We start from the raw sequence: 26418 nt of genomic DNA, 5'->3' as shown, positions 1-26418 counted from the left end.
TGTAGGTTTCTTTGGGTTTTAATTCCCTACAATTTATTTTCCACGGTATTTACTAAGCTTTCCCTACATTTTGATTTCTTTTACACATCCTCTGATCTGTAGGGTTTTCCTCAGCTCAAATCCACCACATTTTATGTGGAAACCTTAGTAAATATGTTGGTTTTTTTTTTTGTGAAAATGTCGGACACTCCCCTTTTCATAGACCACGCCCCTTCGGCTTTTCTTCCTGTTTTTAATTCTGTCGCAAAATCTGGCGCAGACAGAATTTCTGGCGCACAAACCGACAAAACATGTCGGGTTTGCAATAGTAAATTAACTGTCTGCCAGATTACAGATATTCTGGGGCTGCTAGGATAAGGGTATGCAGCACGGATGGGTGACCTTTGAAGAGAGTTAATCTAAAACAGATATCACAATAGTTTTTAAAGAGGTATCTTATCTGGGAAAAATTTGTGAAAGACATTGGGTTCAGACAGTCATGTTTCCTGTATTTTGTGTACTAAACAAAGCCATAAACGTCCTAGTGTATTTCTTTTAATTAAAATGTTTTTTTGATCTTCCCACTAGGTCAAAGAACACTAAGAAACCGTTCCCCAAGAACATTAGAGGCTGCCAAAAACTCAGACCATAAGTCCTCCCAAAACAGTACACGAAAAGGGGTCCAAGATGACTCCAGGACAGAGTATGCTGTATTGGCTATAGTTCCAGTCTTCTGCATGATGGGTCTATCCGGTATATTATTGTGTAACATCCTAAAAAAGAAGGGATACCGCTGCACGTCACAGAAGGCTGATGAAGAGGCCTCTCCAGAGAAAGATGGTGAGTACTGGAGAGCCAACGACTACCATTAGTCCGGTCAACCCCCCCCCGCCCCACCCCCTACTCCGGCCCCAAGACATCTCAAGCGATCATGTCTGATCGCGGGGGTCCCGCCGCTGGCATGCAGCACCCACCTGAAAGCACTGCTGGGAAGTACTGGAGGCTCTGTGTTATGCCTCCCGACCACAGGGATGGAGTATCGTGATGTCACGACTCCGCCCCCATGTGACGCCCCGCCCCCTCAATGTCTTATGCCTCCCGACTACAGGGACGGAGTATCATGGCGTCACACCTGCGCCCCACTCAATGCAAGTCTATGGGAGGGGGCGTGACGCCAGTCACGCCCCCTCCCATAGACTTGCATTGAGTGGGGCGGGGGGTGGAGTCGTGACATCACTACATCACTATACTCCGTCCCCGTGGTCGGGAGGCATAACACTGAGAGCCTCCAGCAGTGCTTACAGGTGGATGCTGCATGCTAGATTGCAGGGGCCCCCCGAGATCAGACATCTTATCCCCTATCCTTTGTATAGGGGATAAGATGTCTTGGGGCCGGAGTACCCCTTTTTAAGGTATGGTCGGTCGTGACCTTTAGTTATTGAATATTGTAATAGAGGCTTAATGTCCCTACCTTGCTGGGTAGGTCTATGACGTCAAGGCGGGAATTACAGAATAGAACAAACATCCATTCCCTATGGGCTGTGGTTCTCCGAGGAGCAGAGAACAAACTAGGATCTTCTCATTATCCTCCGTACAGAACCTCTCGTCTACAAGGATTCAGTCTACTCCAAGTACACGTTGTTGTTTCCAGCCTATGATTACAATAAAAGACTTAGATATTAGGGGGGGGGGGGGGAAGATTCTGACGGGAATATTTGAAATGTGTTCTATTCTGGATTTAATCGCTATTTGCATACATAATAAAAATTTAAATTTTAATATGGAGTCCAAGGGGGAGATTTATCAAAACCTGTTCAGAGGAAAAGTTCCTGAGTTGCCCATAGCAACCAATCAGATCGCTGCTTTCATTTTTGACAAGGCCTCTGGAAAATGAAAGAAGCGATCTGATTGGTTGCTATGGGCAACTGGGAAACTCTTCATCTGAACAGGTTTTGATTATTCTCCACCCGTTAGTACAGAACAGTGGGAGAAACTGCACCGGAACGTCTTGGCTTGTGGTTTTCCTTCGTCTGCCTCAATAAAGATATTAAAAACTCCTAGAGGTACTTATTTCTATTATGGATGTGTGCTTGAGGCCTGCAGTACAAAGTCCACCATCTGGTTACCCTACTACCCGGTACAATGTATTTGCGCAAATCCTAAACGCGTGGAGCGACCTACAGTAACAAAAAAAAAAAGGGATTATTTGCCGAACTCTACCCACGCGCATAAAATACAGTCATCCCTCAACATACGATGGTAATTCGTTCCAAATGGACCATCGTTAGTTGAAACCATCGCGTGTTGAGGGATCCGTGCAATGTAAAGTATAGGAAGTTATATACTCGCCTGTCCCCGCCGCTCCGGACCTGTCAACGCTGCCCTGGATGTCGCCCTCCATCGCTGTCGCCACGTCCCCAGGGTGTTCCCGCCGCTCTGGACCGTCTCTGCAGCCTGGGATCATCGCTCTTCATCGCCGTGATCACGTCGCTGCGCATTCCGCTCCTATTGGATGACGGGATGGCGTGCGCGGCGACGTGATGACGATGGAGAGCGGCGGCGATGCAGGGGATCCTGAAGAGAATGGTCCAGAGCGCCGGGGACATCACCGGAGCTCACAGGGCACCGTAAAGGGCTATCCGGTGTCAGCTGAAGCAGTCTGCGCTGCCGGATAGCCGTTTATGCGATGGCCCCGACATACAAAAGCATCGTATGTTGATGCTGCCTCTGAGAGCCCATCGTATGTTGAAATTATCATATATCGGGGCCATCGTAGGTCGGGGGGGGGGGGGGGGTCACTGTACTTCTACTATTGACTCAGTTTGATGTCCTTTCTTCTATATTTTAATTTGCTTTGCTGTATTCTATGGCGCACAGACTGCAGGTTTTCTGTCTTTTATATTGTTGCTGCAGAGTCTTCTGACCGTATTGACCTTATCGCAGAACATCTGAGCGGTCATGTCGTCGTCTATTTGTTCGTACTCGGTCTGCATTTAATGTTTTCTCTGATTAGCAGTTGTTATGGAAACGGAATGGATTTCTGTCTTATAATCATCATTCATGATAATGAAGTCTCTTCCGTCCGCTCCACATTAGAGATGTTGGTGTCACGGGTGTCCCCTGTAGGCTGGATGTGTCTGGTATAAGGCGGGGTCTCTCCATAATACACCGGGTTTCGCTAACTGCCTCCTTGTCCTCAGGTAACATCATGTTAGAAGAGAACGGGAACGAAGACACCATCGGGGTCCTTGTGCGTCTGATCACTGAAAAGAAAGGTCTGTAACACCACGTTTATTATGGGTTTTACACTCCTTATTTTTATAAAAGGAGGGGATAAAATGTGCAAAACACTAATGATGGGCACCATACACTTCAACCATTGGTGCGAAGTATATGAGCCATGAGGTGGCAAATAGAGAAAAATTTGTATTTTTATTTATTTTTAGTGCTATTTTGATTATATAATGCAGTTTTTTTGTATTTGTTTTTTTTTTTTAATTTTTTGCTTCTTGACTAGACTGTGTTTTACGATTGTTATACAGTGATCCCTCAACTTACAATGGTCTCAACATACAATGGTCTTTTCTGTACCATTGTAAGTTGAAACCAGACTCAACATACAATGTACAGACAGTCCAGATCTGTGATACCTGTCAATGGCCAGAAGAACTGACCACTCAGAATGGGAATTCACTCGTAAAACACCTGTGTTACTGAAGTGCATGCACTGACTGGTGTCTGGTAGCGCCCCCTACAGTACAGGGAGGTATTACATGTTCTGTACTCTTTACCTGTACCAGGGTTACCTGCTCCTTTGGACACCAGGTGAGGGTGACTCCATGTTACTTTTTTAGGACACTGTGTGTACTGTACAGGAACCCAAAGAAAATCCTGTCCTCTACATAGACCAGTGTTTCCCAAGCTGGGTGTCCCCAGCTGTTGCAAAACTACAACTCCCAGCATGTCCGGACAGCCTTTGACTGCTTGAGAAACACTGACCTAGACAGTGATTACAGCTCCCAGCAGATCTTTATTACTTTTATATGTAAGGATTTGCTTTATCTATATTAATCTACTTATATTTCTCTAATTCTCACTTTTTCCTATTTTTGGATGACATTTTGGTGCCTTTAAAACCAATTACCAGGTTTCCATAGAGTTCGGTCTCAACATACAATGGTCGTCCTGGAACCAATTAATATTGTAACGTGAGGGACCACTGTATATTGCTCTTCCCGACAGATACGTGTGATGTAAATCAGGCTTTTACCAAATCTGCCCCGGTGCACCACCCCCACTGCTAAAAAATGGCAGACTGCAAATTCCCATCATGTCGGTGCCTGAGAACAGACATGTTATCTAGTATGATGCTGTATAAAGACATGTTAAAATAGAATTGTGGAAGAAGAAGAAAACCATAGGCATTTGGCTAGTGATCCATGGGGGAATTATTGTAACCTTTATTGCTTGCTGCAATTATAAGGTTACAATTCTTGCTCCTTCTATCCTTATCAATGCAAGAAACAAAGTCCCCACAACGATGTACAACCCTGTTGGGGAAACTTTTTAGGTTGTGGTATATATATACCACAACCTAAAAAGTTTCCCCAACAGGGTTGTACATCGTTGTGGGGACTTTGTTTCTTGCATTGATAAGGATAGAAGGAGCAAGAATTGTAACCTTATAATTGCAGCAAGCAATAAAGGTTACAATAATTATATATATATATATATATATATATATATATATATATGTATATGTGTATATGTATATGTATATGTATATGTATATGTGTATATGTATATGTATATGTATATATATATATATGTGTATATATATATATGTGTATATATATATATGTGTATATATATATGTGTATATATGTGTATATATATGTGTGTGTGTATATATATATATATAATATAAATTTTTTTTTTTTATTCTGCAATTTGTGAATGGGTTTTGAAAGCCACGTCTAGTACTGTAAATTGCTACAAAGTTTACACATAAAAAAAAAATACAAATGCACATTTTCACCCGTAATTGGCAAAAAAAATTATCGTAAAATGTACTAACACTTTTTATATTAAAATGTGGAATCTCTGAAGTCGCCCTTGTTAAATATTGGTATTCACATCATTGTGGGTTATTCTTGGCTCATTTGACCTTGTCCTATATGCTGTAGACTAGAGATGAGCGAACTTACAGTAAATTCGATTCGTCACAAACTTCTAGGCTCGGCAGTTGATGACTTATCCTGCGTAAATTAGTTCAGCTTTCCGGTGCTCCGGTGGGCTGGAAAAGGTGGATACATTCCTAAGAAAGAGTCTCCTAGGACTGTATCCACCTTTTCCAGCCCCCGGAGAACCTGAAAGCTGAACTAATTTATGCAGGAAAAGTCATCAACTGCCGAGCCGAGAAGTTCGTGACGAATCGAATTTACTGTAAGTTCGCTCATCTCTACTATAGATCATTTGACTCCTTAATCTTATTTTGTTCCCCCCCCCCCCCCCCTCAGAAAATGCTGTTGCTTTGGAAGAACTCCTAAAGGAATATCAAACTAAACAGACTTCCACAATGGGAAACAAGTCCCCTCCAAAGTAAGACTCTTCTTTTATTTTATTTAATATTTTATTTTTTTATTTTTTTTGGATATAGATATTGACTAGAAATGCACCCAAAATCTGAACATTAAGAGTGTGTTCACACGTCTGCAAATCAGGATGGAAAATCTGCATTGTGTCTGCCCCGTGTGAACATACCTTTTTTTAAAGGGGTACTTTGGCGATAAACATCTTACCCTCTATCCGAAGGATAGAGGGTAAGCGTCCGGAACACGGAAGCTCCAAACGACGTTACGCCATTCATATCTATGGGAGGAGGGGGAGTGAGGGATAGGGGATAAGATGTTTATCACCAGAGTACCCCTTTAAAGGGATACTCTGCTGCTCAGCATTTGGAACAAACTGTTCCGAATGCTGGCATTGGCGCCGGGAGGTTGTGATTAGAGATGAGCAAACTTACAGTAAATTCGATTCGTCACGAACTTCTCGGCTCGGCAGTTGATGACTTTTCCTGCATAAATTAGTTCAGCTTTCCGGTGGGCTGGAAAAGGTGGATACAGTCCTAGGAGACTCTTTCCTAGGACTGTATCCACCTTTTCCAGCCCACCGGAGCACCTGAAGGCTGAACTAATTTACGCAGGAGAAGTCATCAACTGCCGAGCCGAGAAGTTCGTGATGAATCGAATTTACTGTAAGTTCGCTCATCTCTAGTTGTGATGTGATAGCCCCGCCCCCTCCCATAGACTTGCACTGAGGGGGCGGGGCTATGATGTCACGAGCTCCTGGCTCCAGCGTTCAGAACGGTTTGTTCCAAACGTTCAGCAGTGGAGTAACCCTTTAAGTACCTGGCCTAGCTGTTACGTTGTCTTTTCCCAGTTTAGGCAATCTGTTAGGTGTCCTCACAGCAGTCAGCCGGTCTTATAGTCTGTGGGGACCTAGCAGCAAATACGCAGTTACCCTGCAGCACCATCAAAGGATATTGAAGCATTACATGACAAACCACAACACAATATTCCTTGTTCTGACTAATAAATGATGTTCCCGCAGGAGAATCGCCCATTTATATAACTTTGATCTTCCTGATATGATTTTTGAAAAATTGATTTTCTAAACCAGACAAACCCTGTAATTGACATAGCTTGTACGATTACATAAGCTCCCCCTGCTCCCTTTTTCAATAAGTAATGGATATATTTTAATATGAAAGGACGGCTGATCACATGTAGAGCTGAAAATAGAATAAATTGAGGGAAATAAATGTCATCGTATTAGTCGGCCATGTCAGGTCTAACCCCGGCAGCAGATTATTGAAAAATGAGACACTATGAAATAATAACCACCACCTACCCCCATGCCTCTAATTTCACAGGCCCCCATGTTTGTCTCCCAGCTTTATGCAGAACAGAATGAATAAATAGATATAGAGATATATACCGGAGAGATATATATATTTATATCAACTGACTCCAGAAAGTTAAACAGATTTGTAAATGACTTCTATAAAAAAAAAAAAATCTTAATCCTTTCAGTACTTATGAGCTGATGAAGTTGAGTTTTCTGTCTAAGTGCTCTCTGATGACACGTGTCTGAGAGAGATAATATAAATGTGTGTGTGTGTGTGTGTGTGTGTGTGTAAGTATATATGTATGTATGTATGTATGTATGTATGTATATATATATATACACATACATATATTATAGTGTGTGTGTATGTGTATATATATATATATATATATATATATATATATATATATATATATATATATATATATATATATATATATATATATATATATATATATAATTATAAAATTAGTGTGTGTGTATATATTATAATATATGAGCGAACTTACAGTAAATTTGATTGGTCACGAACTTCTCGGCTCGGCAGTTGATGACTTATCCTGCATAAATGAGTTCAGCTTTCCGGTGGGCTGGAAAAGGTGGATACAGTCCTAGGAAAGAGTCTCCTAGGACTGTATCCACCTTTTCCAGCTCATCGGAGCACCTGAAAGCTGAACTAATTTATGCAGGAAAAGTCATCAACTGCCGAGCCGAGAAGTTCGTGATGAATCGAATTTACTGTAAGTTCACTCATCTCTCTCTATCTCTATACCTATCTCTATCTATATACCATATATATTATTATATATATTTACATTATTATATTATATAGTGTGTATGTATATATGTTTATATTAATTTATATTTTTTTCCTGGAATACCCTTTTAATTTCAGACATTGTAACTAAATATTCCTTCCCTCTTCCAGCAAGCTTCACCTCCTGCCCCAGATGCCGAACCTGTGCAAACACCAACATCACCTGCACACTATCCAGGGCCCGGCATCGCGCTCCTGCTGCACTCGCTGCAGCCAGAAGAAGTGGCCTGAGGTCATCTCCCCTCCGCGGACTCTGGTGGTGCCCGCAAGCAATGGCAAAGGTGGCAGAACATCAGCGAAGGCGGCTTTAGGAGAGATCACCATCCTCTCGGTGGGCAGGTGAGGGTCTCGTACTGTTGCATTCACCAGTCTCTGCAGGATGTACGGATTCACTTGTGTGTATTTGCCTTACGAAGTTTCTTTTAAGATTAGAATGGCGGGGGTCCGACTCCCAGCACCCTTGCTGATCAGCTGTTTGAAGGGTCATGCAAGCGTCACAGCCTCTTCAATCTTAAAAGGGTACTCCGCCCATAGACATCTAATCCCCCTACCCAAAGGATAGGGGATAAGATGTCTGATCGTGTGGGGGTCCTGCCGCTGTGGACCCCCTGCAATCTCTCCTACAGCACCCCCTTTTGTCAGCTGCACAGAGCGAGGATCGCTCTGTGGCTGATGAGGGGCGATGCAGGGGACTGAGTATCGTGACATCACGGCCCGCCCCTTCAATGTAAGTCTATGGGAGGGGGTGTGGTGGCCGTCACCCCCCCTCCCATAGGCTTTTATTGAGGGGGCGTGACCAGGGGGTCAAGTCCTGGAAGAGTGGGAACTCCTCCAAGATTTCCACTCAAGGGCTGGTTCTTCAGGACTCCTAATAGGAATGGTGTTCCTGCTGTGAAAAAAGTGCACAAACTCAGTTCCCATGCGTTCCTGCAGGACTTGAGCCCTGGGCGTGACGCCACGAGGGGGCGGAGCTGTTAAGTCACGATACTCTGTCCCCTGTATCGCCCGTCATCAGCCACACTGCGATCCTTGCTCTCTGTACAGCTGACAAAAGGGGGGTGCTGCAGGAGACATCGTGGGGGTCCCCAGCGACGGGACCTCCACGATAAGACATCTTATCACCTATCCTTAGGATCAGGGATAAGATGTCTAGGGGCGGAGTACCCCTTTAACAAAAAAATAAGGCTATTGCAGGTAGCGGTGATCCAAGATTCTGCAACATGGGGGCAGCAATGTCATTTAGGGTTTCCCAACCAGCGTGCCTCCAGCTGTTGCAAAACTACAGCTCCCAGCATGCCCGGACAGCCTTCGGCTGTCCGGGCATGCTGGGAGTTGTAGTTTTGCAACAGCTGGAGGCACGCTGGTTGTGGAACACAGATGTAATTCCTTGCAGCACCACTACTAGCAGTATTTGCTATGTATGTTACACTGGTAACAGAGAAACCAGAGGACTTTTAAACGCAGCTCTGGATGTAACTGGAGTCTCCTGAACCGACCGACCGACCATCTAATCTGTATCGGAGCCTCATGACAAGTGATGTCCGCTTATACAAGGATCAGGCATGCTGAACGTCACATGTACTTTTATGTGTCATGATTTATAAAATGCAAATGAAGGCCAACACCCAGGTTATCAGATCAATTGTAATTCTAATTAATCCCATACTGTTACCCATTTGCCTTTTTCTTTTTATAGGTTCCGTGTTGCCTGTATACCAGAGCAGAAGCAAAATCCCCCAGAAATGAAGGCCGTTTCTGAGAGGGATATTCCGAGTCTTCCTCAAAGCGATGTCTCTGAACAGAAGGAGCTGCTGTCCAACACACTGAGGGCCAAGAATCCGAGTCTAGAAGATATCAGCAAGTTGAAGGTAATAATGTCGTATCCATAAGGACATTCTAGAACTTTGTGTGTTAACGTTTTGCATTTGGCTTTACAGGTCATCATGGTTTAGGATGGGATGAGTTTGCTGTATATAGCTGGTGTGTATTTCCCTTTTTTTTAAGGGGTACTCCCACTAGAAAACCTTTTTTTTTTTTTTATTATTTTTTAAATCAACTGGTGCCAGAAAGTTTTATAAACAGATTTATAAATTACTTCTATTAAAAAAAAAAAAAAAAAAAATCCTTCCAGTACTTATCAGCTGCTGTTATGATCCACAGGAAGTTCTTTTCTTTTTGAATTTCCTTTCTGCCTGACCAGCGCTCTCTGCTGACACCTCTGTCCATTTTAGGAACTGTCCAGAGCAGGGTAGGTTTTCTATGGGGATTTTCTCCTACTCTGCTGACACCTCTGTCCATTTTAGGAACTGTCCAGAGTAGGAGAAAATCCCCATAGAAAACCTACCTTGCTCTGGACAGTTCCTAAAATGGACAGAGGTGTCAGTAGAGAGCACTGTGGTCAGGCAGAAAGGAAATTCAAAAAGAAAATAACTTCCTCTGTAACCTGCAACAGCTGATACGTACTGGAAGGGTTAAGATTATTATTATTTTTTTTTTTAATAGAAGTAATTTACAAATCTGTTTAACTTTCTGGCACCAGTTGATTAAAAAAATAAAAAAAAATAAAAAATGTTTTCCTGTGGAGTACCCCTTTAAGAAGATCCTTCTTTTTCTCCAGTTGTTGAGCCGTCTTCTATGCCACTTCCTCTGCATCGATTACCCTATCCCCGGTCTTATCCTTATTTCTGGTATCCCACAGGGATGTCGCTCTTTCCCAGATGCATTTTGCCAATTAAAAGCTTCTTCCTCCAGGACTAAGCGTTCAGGCCTAATAGAACCTTTTGTGTGCACACAAAGCACAAATAAGGTCACATGATCGTAGCTGGCATAACCTGTGTGCTCTGCCAGAAGATAGGTTGGCGTAAAGGTTAAAATAGCAGCTGGGTAACTACTATATGGTTTGTGTTTATACACTTGACGCTGCCTATACTGCTCTTCTAGGAGATGAATTACAGAGATGGAGAAAACTTAGGGCACTAAATGAGGATTTGTCAACTCTCCTAGCTGATTGAGTAGAGCGGAACTGGTGGCTATCCTGGCTAGTGTAGTATAGAGGAGCTGGTGGCTCTCCCGGTTGTGTAGTATAGAGGAGCTGGTGGCTATCCTGGCTAGTGTAGTATAGAGGAGCTGGTGGCTATCCTGGCTAGTGTATTATAGAGGAGCTAGTGGCTCTCCCGGTTGTGTAGTATAGAGGAGCTAGTGGCTCTCCCGGTTGTGTAGTATAGAGGAGCTAGTGGCTCTCCCGGTTGTGTAGTATAGAGGAGCTGGTGGCTATCCTGGCTAGTGTAGTATAGAGGAGCTGGTGGCTCTCCCGGTTGTGTAGTATAGAGGAGCTGGTGGCTCTCCCGGTTGTGTAGTATAGAGGAGCTGGTGGCTCTCCCGGTTGTGTAGTATAGAGGAGCTGGTGGCTCTCCCGGTTGTGTAGTATAGAGGAGCTAGTGGCTCTCCCGGTTGTGTAGTATAGAGGAGCTGGTGGCTATCCTGGCTAGTGTAGTATAGAGGAGCTGGTGGCTCTCCCGATTGTGTAGTATAGAGGAGCTGGTGGCTCTCCCGATTGTGTAGTATAGAGGAGCTGGTGGCTCTCCCGGTTGTGTAGTATAGAGGAGCTGGTGGCTCTCCCGGTTGTGTAGTATAGAGGAGCTGGTGGCTCTCCCGGTTGTGTAGTATAGAGGAGCTGGTGGCTCTCCCGGTTGTGTAGTATAGAGGAGCTGGTGGCTATCCTGGCTAGTGTAGTATAGAGGAGCTGGTGGCTCTCCCGGTTGTGTAGTATAGAGGAGCTGGTGGCTCTCCCGGTTGTGTAGTATAGAGGAGCTAGTGGCTCTCCCGGTTGTGTAGTATAGAGGAGCTGGTGGCTCTCCCGGTTGTGTAGTATAGAGGAGCTAGTGGCTCTCCCGGTTGTGTAGTATAGAGGAGCTGGTGGCTATCCTGGCTAGTGTAGTATAGAGGAGCTGGTGGCTCTCCCGATTGTGTAGTATAGAGGAGCTGGTGGCTCTCCCGGTTGTGTAGTATAGAGGAGCTGGTGGCTCTCCCGGTTGTGTAGTATAGAGGAGCTAGTGGCTCTCCCGGTTGTGTAGTATAGAGGAGCTGGTGGCTCTCCCGGTTGTGTAGTATAGAGGAGCTAGTGGCTCTCCCGGTTGTGTAGTATAGAGGAGCTGGTGGCTATCCTGGCTAGTGTAGTATAGAGGAGCTGGTGGCTCTCCCGGTTGTGTAGTATAGAGGAGCTGGTGGCTCTCCCGGTTGTGTAGTATAGAGGAGCTGGTGGCTCTCCCGGTTGTGTAGTATAGAGGAGCTGGTGGCTCTCCCGGTTGTGTAGTATAGAGGGGCTGGTGGCTCTCCCGGTTGTGTAGTATAGAGGGGCTGGTGGCTCTCCCGGTTGTGTAGTATAGAGGGGCTGGTGGCTCTCCCGGTTGTGTAGTATAGAGGAGCTGGTGGCTCTCCCGGTTGTGTGGTATAGAGGAGCTGGTGGCTCTCCCGGTTGTGTAGTATAGAGGGGCTGGTGGCTCTCCCGGTTGTGTGGTATAGAGGAGCTGGTGGCTCTCCCGGTTGTGTAGTATAGAGGGGCTGGTGGCTCTCCCGGTTGTGTAGTATAGAGGATCGATCGGTTATCCTGGCTGGTCTAGTATAGAGGAGCTGGTGGCTCCTCTGTGGTTGTACTGCGTTTTTCCACACCATTGTAGACTTTTTAGAGTTTTTCTCAGAATCCATTCTTCTTATGTGGGCGTCCATCTTTGGTTCCATGTATAATTGTCCGATACCGATGTATATCTTGGTATGTGACCTGAAACCCAAAGTGTTGGATTTGGTGCATATTGAACATGAGGCATTTGATGAATCCAGTGAGTAACTCTGTACGTAATGAAGGGCGGAGCCGATGATGCCGTTCTGTCACCTGTTTGGAAAAAATGTTTCGGGCAAATGAAAGCGGCTTAGTCCTAATCCAGCCTGAAGGGAAACCGGTTTTAGACACCTAACACACCTTTGTTTAAAATTACCTGTCACATCAAACCCATGTCACCGCATCTCCAGAACGTTTACATCCTGGAACAGAAGTGCTGTACCGGTCCTGGAATTAATGTGTGTCCCCAGGATGAAATGACTAATGACATTATGGCTACAAATAAATTTGCATTTGATGACAATCACAATATTTGTCCTTTTCCCAGTTCCATGTTGATCATTGTTTTTTTTTTCTTTGCTTTTCCAGGATGTCATCTGACTCTGCCTTCCCGCCATCCCAGCCATTCACCTGCAACAATCCAAGCTGTGGCGGGAGGGTCCTCCTGCTGGTCCCACGAGGGCTCACGAGGCAGCAAAGTGTGGAATATGGCAGAGACCCATCTCTACAGCGCCTCCATTACGCTGCATACTACACCTATCGTTTTTTCGAACGCAACACCATAATAGAAAACCACAAACGTTTCAAGGATTTCTGCAAGAGGAATGCAGTGGAAGGTGTTCTAAGGTCGTGCTACAGTTTCTCATGGTCCATTTTAGTAATATAGACTATATATTTTTTTTATATATAGAAGATTCCTCGCTGAACTGTAATCAAGGACTTTTTTTTTTAGATTCAGAGAATATCGAAAAGTAAAGTCTTCAGAGTTGAAGGGGGATGCGGCGGTGCCTGCTGTTGTCCTTCCTCCTGTATACGCTACAGACTTGCTGCTATTGTTGCTGCTATTTTCCCTTTTTTTAACCTAGAGTCATATTTTTTTAACGCTAATTTAGAAGAATCAAGGTCTACACAATAACCGCTGTCACCAGATTGACCAGGGGGGAAACTATCGCTGGAGGCAGTGTAAGAGATTCTGCAAAACTTGTTTACACTGGAGGGGTAGTAAAATGCGTTGGCAGTGTTTAATTAAGGGGTACTCTGGTACTAAGACATCTTAGTCCCTATCCAGAGGATGGGGCATAAGATGTCTGATCGCGGGGGTCCGGCCTCTGGGCACCCCAGCAATCTAGCAGGAAGCACTGGAGGCTCCAAGTCTTATGCCTCCCGACCACGGGGACCGAGTATCGTGATGTCACAACTCCACCCCCCCCCCGTGTGACGTCATGCCCCGCCTCCCTCAATGCAAGTCTATGGGAGGGGGGAAAAATTGGTTGCATTACTTGCGGGTTTTGCTGTTGATACCGCCATATGCTAAATCTGTGGCAGAAATTTAAAATTGGACTAATCTGCTGTATATTTAAAGGGGTACTCCGCTGCCCCAGCGTTCGGAACATTATGTTCCGAACACTTGGAGCAAGCGGCAGGGGTTGTGACGTCACGCCGTGCCCCCTCAATGCAAGTCTATGGGAGGGGGCGTGGCGGCAGCCACGCCCCCTCCCATAGACTTGCATTGAGGGGGTGCGGCGTGAAGTCACGATATTCCGTCCCCGTGGTCGGGAGCCATAAGGCTTGGAGCCTCCAGCGCTTCCTGCAGTGCTCACAGGTGGGTGCTGCATGCTAGATTGCAGGGGTCCCCAGCGGTGGGACCCCCGCGATCAGACATCTTATCCTTTTGGATAGGGGATAAGATGTCTTAGTGCCGGAGTACCCCTTTAATCCTCCTCTAACGCTCCAACTTCAGACATGGTCTAACCGTAAGGTCAGGGTCTTGCAGGTCGGCCGCAGAAGGGTCTGTGGTTTCCTTGCTTTTAGGCTTTATTAAAGATTATGACTGGAGATTCCGGAATTTGCAGTGTTAATTTAAGTTCGCACATATTAGACTAGTACTTGGTGTATTTTTTTTTATATTACTTATTTATTATAACTAATCATCTATTTATAACTAGGGAACTAGAATTATGATTTACGTAGAAACATCAGGAGACCACTAGCGGCTTGGCGCAAGCTTGCCATGTTGCTGTTGAGAAGGTGAACAAACTAGTCCACCATTTTAACGCAATGATGTGTCCCCAAAATGATTTTCAGACTTAATTTTCACAACTTTATCTTTTTATATTAATATGAGTTTACTGCACAGAGGTAAATAATGAATTGTCTGCCTGCAGCCGCCACTGAGGGGAAGATTACTGCGTATCTATTGAACTCAATGACCAAACCGTATGCAGTAAGCGTCCTTTAGCGGTGGCTAAAAAAAAAATTCTACTTCTAAAAACCCCTTAAAAAGGTACTCCACTGGAAAACATATTTCTTTATTTTTTTAAATCAACATTACTTCTATTTAAAAAAAAATTAAAAAAAATCTTAATCCTTCCAGTACTTATCAGCTGCTGTATGCTCCACAGATTCTTTACTCTTTGAATTTCTTTTCTGTCTGCTCTCTGCTGACATCTCTGTCCATGTCAGGAACTGTCCGGAGCAGGAGAGGTTTGCTATGGGGATTTGGTCCTACTCTGGACAGTTCCTAACATGGACAGAGGTGTCAGCAGAAAGCACTGTTGTCAGACTGGAAAGAACTACACCACTTCCTGTGGAGCATACAGCGGCTGATAAGTACTGGAAGGATTAAGATTTTTAAATAGTAGTAATTTACAAATCTGTTTAACTTTCTGGCACCAGTTGATTTAAATAAAAAAATAAAATAAAAATTTTCACCGGAGTACCCCTTGAAACAAAGTTGCATAGTCAGTTGAGGGAGGGGGGAACACAGATACCAGCTCCTCCGGAGCTGGTATCTGTGTTCCTCCCTCCCTCAACTGACTATGTAACTTTGCTTCAGTCCATAAACTTCACCCAGCTTTTCCACGATTGACCGGTGAGTGCATCCCTATTTTTTCTACACGTATATCTTGTTCCATCTTTAGTTCACATGCTCACTGGTGCAGCCTAGGTGGCTTTTTATAATGGTGTATTGAAGAGGACTGATGAATTATTCACACATGCAGGTACAATGCTCTTTTAGTAATGGAAGATGCTATTATGGCGAGGCTGGGCTTTTGTTTGGCTGACCTATAAAGCAGATGTAATGTGAATGCCATGATCATGCACTCATGTTCGTTGCCGTCTCCTGTCTTTATCGTGGGTTAATCCTCTGCCTTGGCCGGCCTCCTTCGTAAACTCTTCTGTTCAGCATGTGTGAACTGCTAGGACATTATGTCTGGTATGGAGAGTCCAGAATAGGCCTGGACCCTGTCCATTATCTGGTGTTTAGGAATGAAAGATGGACTTTGTCCTGACCTTCTCCTATATTCCTGGAATATGTTGGGCATTTCAATCCCACTTAACGAAAGGAAAAAAGAAAATCTGACAATTAGGACTGGTGCCAAAAACTATTTTATATATAATTTAATTAAAATATATTTTTTATTTAATATATATTTAATTAAAATATATATTATTTAATTAAAATATATTATAATATTTAATTTAATATATATATTTAATAAAAAAAATATATATCACTTTTTTTAATTAAAATATATATTTTATTATAATATATATAATAAAAAAAGAGTATATATATATATATATATATATATATATATATATATATATATATACTTTTTTATTATATATATATATTAATAAAAAAAGTGATATACCACTTTTTCTATTAAAATATATATTTTAATTAAATAATATATATATTTAAATAATATATATATATATATATATATATATATATATATATATATATATATATATATTTAAATAATATATACATTTTTTTTTTTCTTAATGCTGACAATTCATTGCTTTACTATTAAAAATAAAATACCAATGGGCCTTGTTCTCCACCACCATAAGAATGAAATAGCAATTCATACTTGGTCGTGTCTTTTGGGGCCATCATGGCTTTGCTAGTCACCCTGAGGTAACGTTCACACGGCGGAATGTCCATGAGGAATTCTGCAGAAATATTCCGCCGCAGCAGAGTCCCATTGATTTCAATGAGATTCTGCTGGACTTTGCACACAGCGGAATTTCCGCAACCTCTGGATTGTTCAAATGATTTTGCTACCAAATTTCGCTGCTGTACAACATCAATTTGCTGCTTCAGCCTCATGTAGCAGAAAGTATGAAAATCTGCACAGAACTTTCTCATTCTTGTGCAGAAATGGGATTTTAAGTTTTTTGCTGAAAAAATTGGCTGCATTACGTGCGGGTTTTTGCTGTTCATACCGCCATATGCTAAATCTGTGGCAGAAATTAAAATTGGACTAATCTGTTGTATATTTAAAGGGGTACTCTGCTGCCCCAGCATTCTGAACATTTTGGCGCATGTGGCAGGGGTTGTGATGTTACACCGCGCCCCCTCAATGCAAGTCTATGGGTGGGGGCGTGGCGGCCGCCACGCCCCCTCCCATAGACTTGCTTTGAGGGGGTGGGGCCATGACATCACGAGGGGGCGTCACCATGATGTCACAACCCCCGCCGCCTGCATCCAGCTTTCTTAATGAACCCAGGGCACTGTACAAAGATTGTTGGGGTCCCAGTGGCAGGACCCCCGTGATCAGACATCATATCCCCTATCCTTTGAATAGGGGATAAGATGTCTAGGGGCGGATACTCCTTTAAGAAGCTCCTACATCAGATATAGACCTATGCTACGTATTAACTTTTTTTTTTTTTTTTTTTTTTTTTTAACTCTTAAGTTGTGGGCAGAAAAATTATTGGGTGCCCTTCATTGATGTCATGATGATACCGGGTAGATGGAACAGGACGGAGTAGAATAGAAAAAGTTGGGAGGGGGGAAATACTTAAGATGATGGTGCTTTCAAAACGCTGATCTCTACAATCTGTCAACTTTTTATTTTTATTTTTTTTTATTAATACAAAAAATAAATAAATTTAATAATTAAACTCCTCTTCAACTTTTTTTTGCATTTTTTTTTTTTAGGTTTTAAAATTTGGGTATGAGATTCGAAATAAGATCTCTTCAGCTACTGGTTAAAACTACTTGAATGTATTAACTCTCCTTGCAGATGAGATGTAGCAGATATTAAACTGGGAAGGCTCCTTGGTCACGAGGTGATGCTCCCAGTATAGGGAATGGCAGAGGAATTAATCACCGCACCAGATATAGTACCAGCCAGGTCAGAAGTGCAGCTTTATTTTATTTTTAAAGCAGAAACAAATTTATATCTCTGTATTATCAGGGATCAGATGGGGTGTTACTTAATTACACAACTCCTCCTATTTTGAATTGTTTAGTACTAATAATTTTACACGTTGACTGAAGTGAACATCATCCCTGATCACCATTCTACACTTTATATATAGCAATAATCCACGTGGGAAGTTGAGTCACTTTGCAAATTATATTACTGATCCTGAGTTATATCCTGTATTATACTCCAGAGCTGTACTCACTATTCTGCTGGTGAGGTCACTGTGTACATACATTACATTACTTATCCTGTACTGATCCTGAGTTATATCCTGTATTATACCCCAGAGCTGTACTCACTATTCTGCTGGTGGGGTCACTGTGTACATAAATTACATTACTTATCCTGTACTGATCCTGAGTTATATCCTGTATTATACCCCAGAGCTGTACTCACTATTCTGCTGGTGGGGTCACTGTGTACATAAATTACATTACTTATCCTGTACTGATCCTGAGTTATATCCTGTATTATACTCCAGAGCTGTACTCACTATTCTGCTGGTGAGGTCACTATGTACATACATTACATTACTTATCCTGTACTGATCCTGAGTTATATCCTGTATTATACCCCTGAAATGTACTCACTATTCTGCTGGTGGGGTCACTGAGGATCAGTACAGGATAAGTAATGTATGTACAGAGTTATATCCTGTATTATACTCCAGAACTGCACTCACTATTCTGCTGGTGAGGTCACTGTGTACATACATTACATTACTTATCCTGTACTGATCCTGAGTTATATCCTGTATTATACTCCAGAGCTGTACTCACTATTCTGCTGGTGAGGTCACTGTGTACATACATTACATTACTTATCCTGTACTGATCCTGAGTTATATCCTGTATTATACTCAAGAGCTGTACTCACTATTTTGCTGGTGAGGTCACTGTGTACATACATTACATTACTTATCCTGTACTGATCCAGAGTTTTTTGTTTCTCTAAATCAATGATTGGAGAAACATGATTGCCTTCATTAGAACAGCCTCCCAGTTTCTCTGTGTTTTTTTTTTCTCCTCTCCAAGTAAATCCATTTTATATATAATACATTTTTTGTTTTGTAGCATTTTTCTTTCACAAGCATGGTCTCCCTGTTTCTGCCCCCTTTCTTTGTCATGCGTCTTCTTATTTCCAGGCATGTAGCTTTGAATTCTCTATCCTGATGTCTTCCTTGGTCCACCCATATGTTTTCCTTCATTACAACCTTCCTATGTTCTTTATACTTGGCAGATAATGTCATCTGTATGTCAAATACTGTGCAACACTCTCTGTATTTGGATTTCTATTTTGGAGGATCCTTTTTATACTGATACAACTGACAGAAAACATGACCCCAAAGGAGCTATCAATGAGCCAATAAGTCCACAGCTTGATAAGACCTGTAAGCTCTTTTACCTGCAGGATAAGTTATATGTTAGGATTTGTTTCATAATTACAAATAAAATTATACACTTTTAATTTTTTTTTTAAATCTTGTGTCTGACTTATTCCTTTTTTTTTTTTTATTTTTTTTATTTTTTTTTTTTCCTTTTTAAACATTCATTATTTCCATCTCTTCTTGACCTAGAAGGCAAACCTGTCAGTATATAAAATAATTTCTTGCTGAATATTCTGGCTTCATGAAACATTTCCAAATACATAAATCACAGCTATGACTCAGGATGTTCACCGATTTATTTTAGTCCATTTTTTTTTTGTAAGGGTGCCTTTTCAATTTTTGGAGTTACAACCTCTATTACACTTCTCAGCTGCGTTCTTCAGTCTTACGGACTTGCGCTCCATTAGAATTTTGCCGTAACTTAGGATCTATACAATTTTAGCTGTTTACATATGATTCCATATGTAGAATGGTGCTCAGGGGTGGCTGTGACACAGCAGGCAGATTTTTAGGAAACTGAATCATTTTCCTTAGAGTAATCCCACTCTGTACCTAATATGTGGGTGACTTAACACCAAATTGCTTATTGCGTTTTACTTGAGCCTAAAATGGCAGATAATACATGGCGTTCCGCGAGGGTCATAGATAATTACACAATACAACTTACTGCAAGTGTTGCTACAATAATCCCATGCAGGTCTGTAAATTTATATTTTGTTGCAAAGGTACAGCTACGTGTATTGGGTTATTATTTTTATTACTTTTTATCTACATGTACTGAGCAGTGTTTTCCAACCAGTGTGCCTCCAGCTGTTGCAGCTGTGCCTCCAGCTGTTGAAGGCTGTCGGTATATGCTTAGAGTTGTAGTTTTGCAACAGTTGGCTGCACGCCAGTGGCAAAACAATGGTCTATAGACCAGTGGTCTCCAACCTGCGGACCTCCAGATGTCGCAAAACTACAACTCCCAGCATGCCCGGACAGCCAACGGCTGTCCGGGCATGCTGGGAGTTGTAGTTTTGCAACATCTGGAGGTCCGCAGGTTTGAGACCACTGGTCTATAGGCAACTTTTTAATTTTTTGTGGTTTTTTTTATTTTTTTTTAGAACCTGTTATTAGTACTATAAACTGTTCACATTCTGGAATTTTATTCAACAAAGTAAAAAAAAAAAAAAAGCAAATTTCTAGCTCCAAACATTTTGTTATGGGGAGAAAACTCCAAAATTAAAAAATAATTAAAAAAATGGCTAATGACAACCAGTACATGTTAACAAAGCTGAACTTCTTTAAATAAAAGTTTAAATTTAAAAACTGAAACTTTGTCTTTGTTTTTATTTTGTCTGTCTATATAAATCTACAGTGACTCTAAGGCTATATTCACACGGCGGAATTTCTGCTCAAATTTCGCACCGAAAAGCAGACTGCATATTTTTCAGAATTTCTGTGCTTTTAAAACAGATTCTGCTCAAGTCGCATTAACTTCAATAGGGTTCTGAACGGATAAAGACCTAACTGTGTTGTAATTTAGCAGAATGGGGGCAGTAGAATCCCCACTGAAATTAATGTGACGTACAGTTTGTAGAATTTTCGTGCAGAATTCCACCGGAAAATTCTGCTTGGAAATTCGGCAAAATTTGCATGAACATAGCTTAAGATCTATACATGCAATAGAGCAAGGGAATGAAGAGGAGAGCACGACTATACGATTTCCACTATAACACAAAGGATACATATGTGGATGTAGATTGAGGTCCCGTGAAATGCTTGACACACAATAGAGCTACAGTAAATGGCAAGAACACGTAACTAACAATAGCATGCACTCACCGCAAGGATTACGTCTAAACGTCCAGGATCCTGGGGAAACATAAGACAAGTACCGAAGCGCTCAGAGGCTACGCCGGTCGTTTCACGCGACAATGCGCGCTTCTTGAGGCCGGAAGAAGCGTGCATAGTCACGTGAAACGACCGGCGTAGCCTCTGAGCGCTTCGGTACTTGTCTTATGTTTCCCCAGGGTCCCGGACGTTTAGACTTAAAGGAGTAATCCAGGAAAAAAATCTATATATATATATTTTTTTTTTAAATATATCAACTAGCTCCAGAAAGATTGAACAGATTTGTAAATTACTTGTATTAAAAAATCTTAATCCTTTCAGTACTTATGACCTGCTGAAGTTGAGTTGTTCTTTTCTATGTGCTCTCTGATGACACATTTCTCAGGAACTGTCCAGTTTAGAAGCAAATCCCCATAGCAAACCTCTTCTACTCTGTGCAGTTCCCGAGACGAGCAGAGATGTCAGCAGAGGGCACTGTTACTAGACAGAAAAGAACAACTCAACTTTAGCAGCTGATAATTGTTGGAAGGATTAAGATTTTTTAATAGAAGTAATTTACAAATCTGTTTAACTTTCTGGAGACATTATAAATATATATATAATATATATATATATATATATATATATATATATATATATTAAGTTTTGAGTGCATGCTATTGTTCTTTACGTTTTATAGCCTACTAGCTGAGTACCCGGCGTTGCCCAGTTTTTCCTTCCTCATCCTTGTTGGGGAGGAGGATTTTGACTTCAAATCCAGTCCTCAAATCCCGACCTCCAGGTATTGATATATCTCCAGCCGTACAGAAGTTATGTGAGAACATACATTTCTCATTGATTTGCATGGGACTTTAAAAAAAAAAAAAACCCCGACCCTCACAAATGGGGGGTAGTTAAGGGTTAAATTAACTATCCTATATTTTAAGTGGACATATAAGTAACATGTGACCAAGTATTATCGAAATATCTCCAGCCGTTTGGAAGTTATGCAGTAACCTATATTTCCCATAGACTTGTATGGGACTTTAAACATAAACCCCGCCCCTGGCAAATGGGGGTGAGTAAGGGTTAAATCACGTATCCTATGTTTGTTGTTGACATATAAGTAACATGTGGCCAAGTTTCATGTTAATATCTTTAGCCGTTTGGAAGTTTTTGTGAATAAGGGGATAAGATGTCTAAGGGCCGGAGTACCCCTTTAAATAACCTATTTTCTTTTCCGTGTCGCCATATGGGGCCGGGGTTTTTGTCATTTTCTCACTGGACACTTCATAATCACATGTGAAAAGTGCCATAAAGTTCAGTGGTGCTTGAAAATCTTCTTCCTCCTCTTGAGCTTCCCCTTTACTTGTTGTACGCTTCCTCCATCTGATGACTCTGCTGGGAATAGTCGCTGTGGTGGAATCTCTGATGTCCGTCATGTTCACACCCGCTTCTTTCTTCCAACAGCTGAAATTCCTCATTCCACGATTGTGATTCATTTTAGTTCCTTGTTTCGCCTACTATATTTTTAACGCCCCCCCCTGTAATTACTCTACAAGATCCGGTAACCGGAACATGGAGCTGCTGTGTTCTACTAAAAGCTGCTATTACCTACCTTGAGTTATGGGGATTTTTCTGGCTCTATATCTAGGGCTCAAGTCCTGCAGGAACGCAGGGCAACAGAGTTCCTACACTTTTTCAACAGTAGGAACACTGGCGGAGATTTATCAAAACCTGTCCAAAGGAAAAGTTGTAGAGTTGCCCATAGCAACCAATCAGATCGCTTCTTTCATTTTGCAGAGGCCTTGTTAAAAATGAAAGAAGCGATCTGATTGGTTGCTATGGGCAACTCAGCAACTAGAAAGGTTTTGATAAATCTCCCCTATTGTTATCGTTAACATGGGTCCTGCAGGACCAGCCCTTGCATGGAAATCTTCGGTGAGTCCCCCCCCCCCCCCCTTCCAGGACTTGACCCCTGTTTATATCTATAGGCAATCCATATTACTTTTAAATAATACCTTTCATGATCTTATTTACTTTTATAATCCTCCCAATTCACTGCCCCCATCATGATAAACCACCCCCCCTGCCTTACATAGTTAGTACGGTCGAATAAAGACATATGTCCATCAAGTTCAACCAGGGAATTGAAGGGTAGGGGTGCGGCGCGATATTGGGGAAGGGATGAGATTTTATATTTCTTCATAAGCATTAATGTTATTTTGTTCCAGGAATGTATCTAACCCTGTTTTAAAGCTGTTAATTTTTCCTGCTGTGACCAGTTCCTGAGGTAGACCGTTCCATAAATTCACAGTCCTCACGGTAAAGAAGGCGTGTCGCCCCTTTAGACTAAACCTTTTCTTCTCCAGACGGAGGGAGTGCCCCCTCGTCCTTTGGGGGGGTTTAACCTGGAACAGTTTTTCTCCATATTTTTTGTATGGGCCATTTATATACTTATATACGTTTATCATATCCCCCCTTTAAACGTCTCTTCTCAAGACTAAACAATTGTAACTCCTTTAATCGCTCCTCATAGCTAAGATGATCCATGCCCCATATTAGTTTAGTCGCGCGTCTCTGCACCCTTTCCAACTCCGCAGTGTCCCTTTTATGGACAGGTGCCCAAAACTGAACAGCATATTCCAGGTGAGGCCGTACCAATGCTTTATAAAGGGGGAGTATTATGTCCCTGTCCCTTGAGTCCATGCCTCTTTTTATACATGACAATATCCTGCCGGCTTTGGAAGCAGCAGCCTGACATTGTGCTATTCTGTAGTCTGTGATCTACAAGTCACCCAGATCCTTCTCTACCAGTGACTCTGCCAGTTTAATCCCCCCTAAGACATACGACGCATGCAGGTTATTAGTATACACAGCCCCCCTCTATATACACAGCCCCCCCTCTATATACACAGCCCCCCTAAGACATACGATGCTGCAGGTTATTAGTATACACAGCCCACCCTCTATATACACAGCCCCCCCCTCTATATACACAGCCCCCCCCTCTATATACACAGCCCCCCTCTATATACACAGCCCCCCTAAGACATACGACGCTGCAGGTTATTAGTACCCAGATGCAGAACTTTACATTTATCCACATTGAACCTCATTTGCCAAGTGGAGGCCCAGACACTTAGTCTATCCAAGTCATCCTGTAACTTATGCACATCCTCTATAGACTGTACCCCCCCCCTCTATATACACAGCCCCCCCTCTATATACACATCCTCTATAGACTGTACCGTGCTACAAAGCTTGGTGTCATCTGCAAAGATAGAAACAGAGCTGTTAATACCATCCTCTATATATACACAGCCCCCCTCTATATACACATCCCCCCCTCTATATATACAGCCCCCCTCTATATACAGAGCTGTTAATACCATCCTCTATATATACACAGCCCCCCTCTATATACACAGCCCCCCTCTATATACAGAGCTGTTAATACCATCCTCTATATCATTGATAAATAAATTAAACAGCAGCGGGCCCAGTACTGAACCTTGGGGTACACCACTAATAACCGGGGACCAATCAGAGTACGAATCATTGACCACCACTCTCTGGGTACGATCCATGATCCAGTGTTCAATCCAGTTACAAACTAAAGTTTCCAAACCCCAAAGACCTTAACTTACCTGTCAGACGTCTATGAGGGATATTTATTCTTTTTTTTTTCTACCTTGATATTGCTCTGTATTTTCTGCTTAGTCTCAGTCAGATTCACAGACTGGGAAGGGGTGTTCCGCAGCAGGCGTGACATCATCTGAAGCCATACAGGGGAGAACTTCCTCCCTCTGCTACACACAGCCCAGAGCAGTTCAGTGTGAGATGAGCTATGATTGGATAAGACTGCACCCCCCCCCCCCCCCCCGATTTTGGACTTCTGCCAATCCAGCAGGTGTCCAAAGTCTGTGCAAGAGATAGGGAGAAATGTGCTCTGGACACACCCAGTGGCTGCTTTTTTTTTTTTTAACTCCTTAACGACAGACGTAAATGTACGTCATGAAAATAACCAGACCAGTGCTCACGTCATGCGCAGCAGGTCCCAGCTGGTAATGGCGGACATCAGCGATCACGCCAATGTCATTATTAATCCCTCAGACGCCGTGATCAATACAGATCGCGGCAAATAATATGGATGATCGGATTGCCCGCAGCGCCGCCGCGGGGATTCCATCAATGGGGACCTGCCTCCAGCCATCTCCTGGGGTCTTCTGCTCTGGTCTGAGATCGAGCAGACCAGAGCAGAAGATGACCCATAATACTGATCAGTGCTATGCCCTATGCATGGCACTGAACAATATTAGCAATCAAGTGATTGCTATAAATACTACTAATATGTACTAATTTGGTTAAAAAGTTTGAGATAATAGAAAAGTATGTAATCATGGGTATCATTTTAATCGTATTGACTAGAGATGAGCGAACTTACAGTAAATTCGATTTTTCACGAACTTCTCAGCTCGGCCGTTGCTGACTTTTCCTGCATAAATTAGTTCAGCTTTCCGGTGCTCCGGTGGGCTGGAAAAGGTGGATACAGTCCTAGGAAAGAGTCTCCTAGGACTGTATCCACCTTTTCCAGCCCACCGGAGCACCGGAAAGCTGAACTAATTTATGCAGGAAAAGGCAGCAACCGCCGAGCAGTTCGTGATGAATTGAATTTACTGTAAGTTCGTTCATCTCTAGTATTGACCCATAGAATAAAAAAAAATGTAATTTTTACTGTAAATTGTACGGCATGAAAACGAAACCTTCCAATATTTGCAAAATTCCGGTTTTCTTTTCAATTTTGCCACACAAATAGTATTTTTTTTTTGTTGAGCCATACATTTTATGGTAAAATGAGTGATGTTATTACAAAGGACAACTGGTCGCGTAAAAGACAAGCCCTCATACTCATCTGTACATGAAAATATAAAAGTGTTATGGTTTTTAGAAGGCGAGGAGGAAAAAACAAAAATGCAAAAATAAAATTGGTCTGGTCCTTAACCTCTTCAGAAGGGATCGGCCTCTTCAGGACATAGGGCGTATGGATACGCCCTGCATTCCGAGTCCTTAAGGACCGAGGGCGTATCCATACGCCCGTGGGAATTCCGGTCCCCACCGCTAGCCGGTTGGGGACCGGAGCCGGATGCCTGCTGAAATCCTTCAGCAGGCATCCCGGCATATCGCCCAGGGGGGTCATTATGCCCCCCCCCCCATGTCGACAATTCAGTCCAGCGATCTGCGGCGATTCCGGGTCAATCGGGTCTCCAGTGACCCGGTGACCCGGAATTACTGGCTGTTCGGGGCCGTCTCTGACGGCCTCGAACAGCCAGAGCCTGCAGGGGTGAGGTGGCACTGGTGTCACCTCACGATCGCCCTGATTCGTCGGCCGGATTACTGGCCGACCAATCAGGGCGCCTGCTGCGGGTGTCACTCCCGCAACCCGCTCCGC

At 42.7% G+C, this 26418-nt stretch overlaps 1 protein-coding gene and 1 long non-coding RNA gene across 5 annotated transcripts in view; one reads left to right on the top strand and one right to left on the bottom strand.

The window, feature by feature from the left end:
* The window catches only part of RELT (RELT TNF receptor), a 46049-nt gene extending 32079 nt beyond the window's left edge, over positions 1-13970 (top strand). Inside the window, exons 6-12 of one of the 2 annotated variants that reach the window (XR_008889440.1) lie at positions 568-819; positions 3180-3254; positions 5499-5580; positions 7817-8044; positions 9402-9573; positions 12909-13166; positions 13273-13970. Coding sequence is in view for 1 of the 2 variants with exons in the window: in XM_056561219.1 (XP_056417194.1) it covers positions 568-819; positions 3180-3254; positions 5499-5580; positions 7817-8044; positions 9402-9573; positions 12909-12920 (821 nt within the window). In the remaining variant the exon portion in view is untranslated. Of the gene's footprint in view, positions 1-567; positions 820-3179; positions 3255-5498; positions 5581-7816; positions 8045-9401; positions 9574-12908 lie in introns of both variants that reach the window. The other variant, XM_056561219.1, reaches the window with a different exon arrangement.
* Positions 630-22668, bottom strand: LOC130358255 (uncharacterized). Of its 3 annotated transcripts, none has more exons than XR_008889443.1 (3): positions 22585-22668; positions 1451-1631; positions 630-752 (listed from the first exon to the last, which is right to left on the bottom strand). It is a non-coding gene; the product is annotated as an uncharacterized LOC130358255 (long non-coding RNA). The 3 variants fall into 3 exon arrangements; XR_008889441.1 differs by lacking the exon at positions 22585-22668 and adding an exon at positions 1737-1813; XR_008889442.1 differs by lacking the exon at positions 22585-22668 and adding an exon at positions 1790-1811.
* Between the last annotated feature and the right edge of the window lie 3750 nt (positions 22669-26418).

This window comes from Hyla sarda, chromosome 2 (assembly GCF_029499605.1).
Source record: "Hyla sarda isolate aHylSar1 chromosome 2, aHylSar1.hap1, whole genome shotgun sequence".
Classification (NCBI taxonomy): domain Eukaryota; kingdom Metazoa; phylum Chordata; class Amphibia; order Anura; family Hylidae; genus Hyla; species Hyla sarda.
This window is presented reverse-complemented; position numbering and strand designations above follow the sequence as displayed.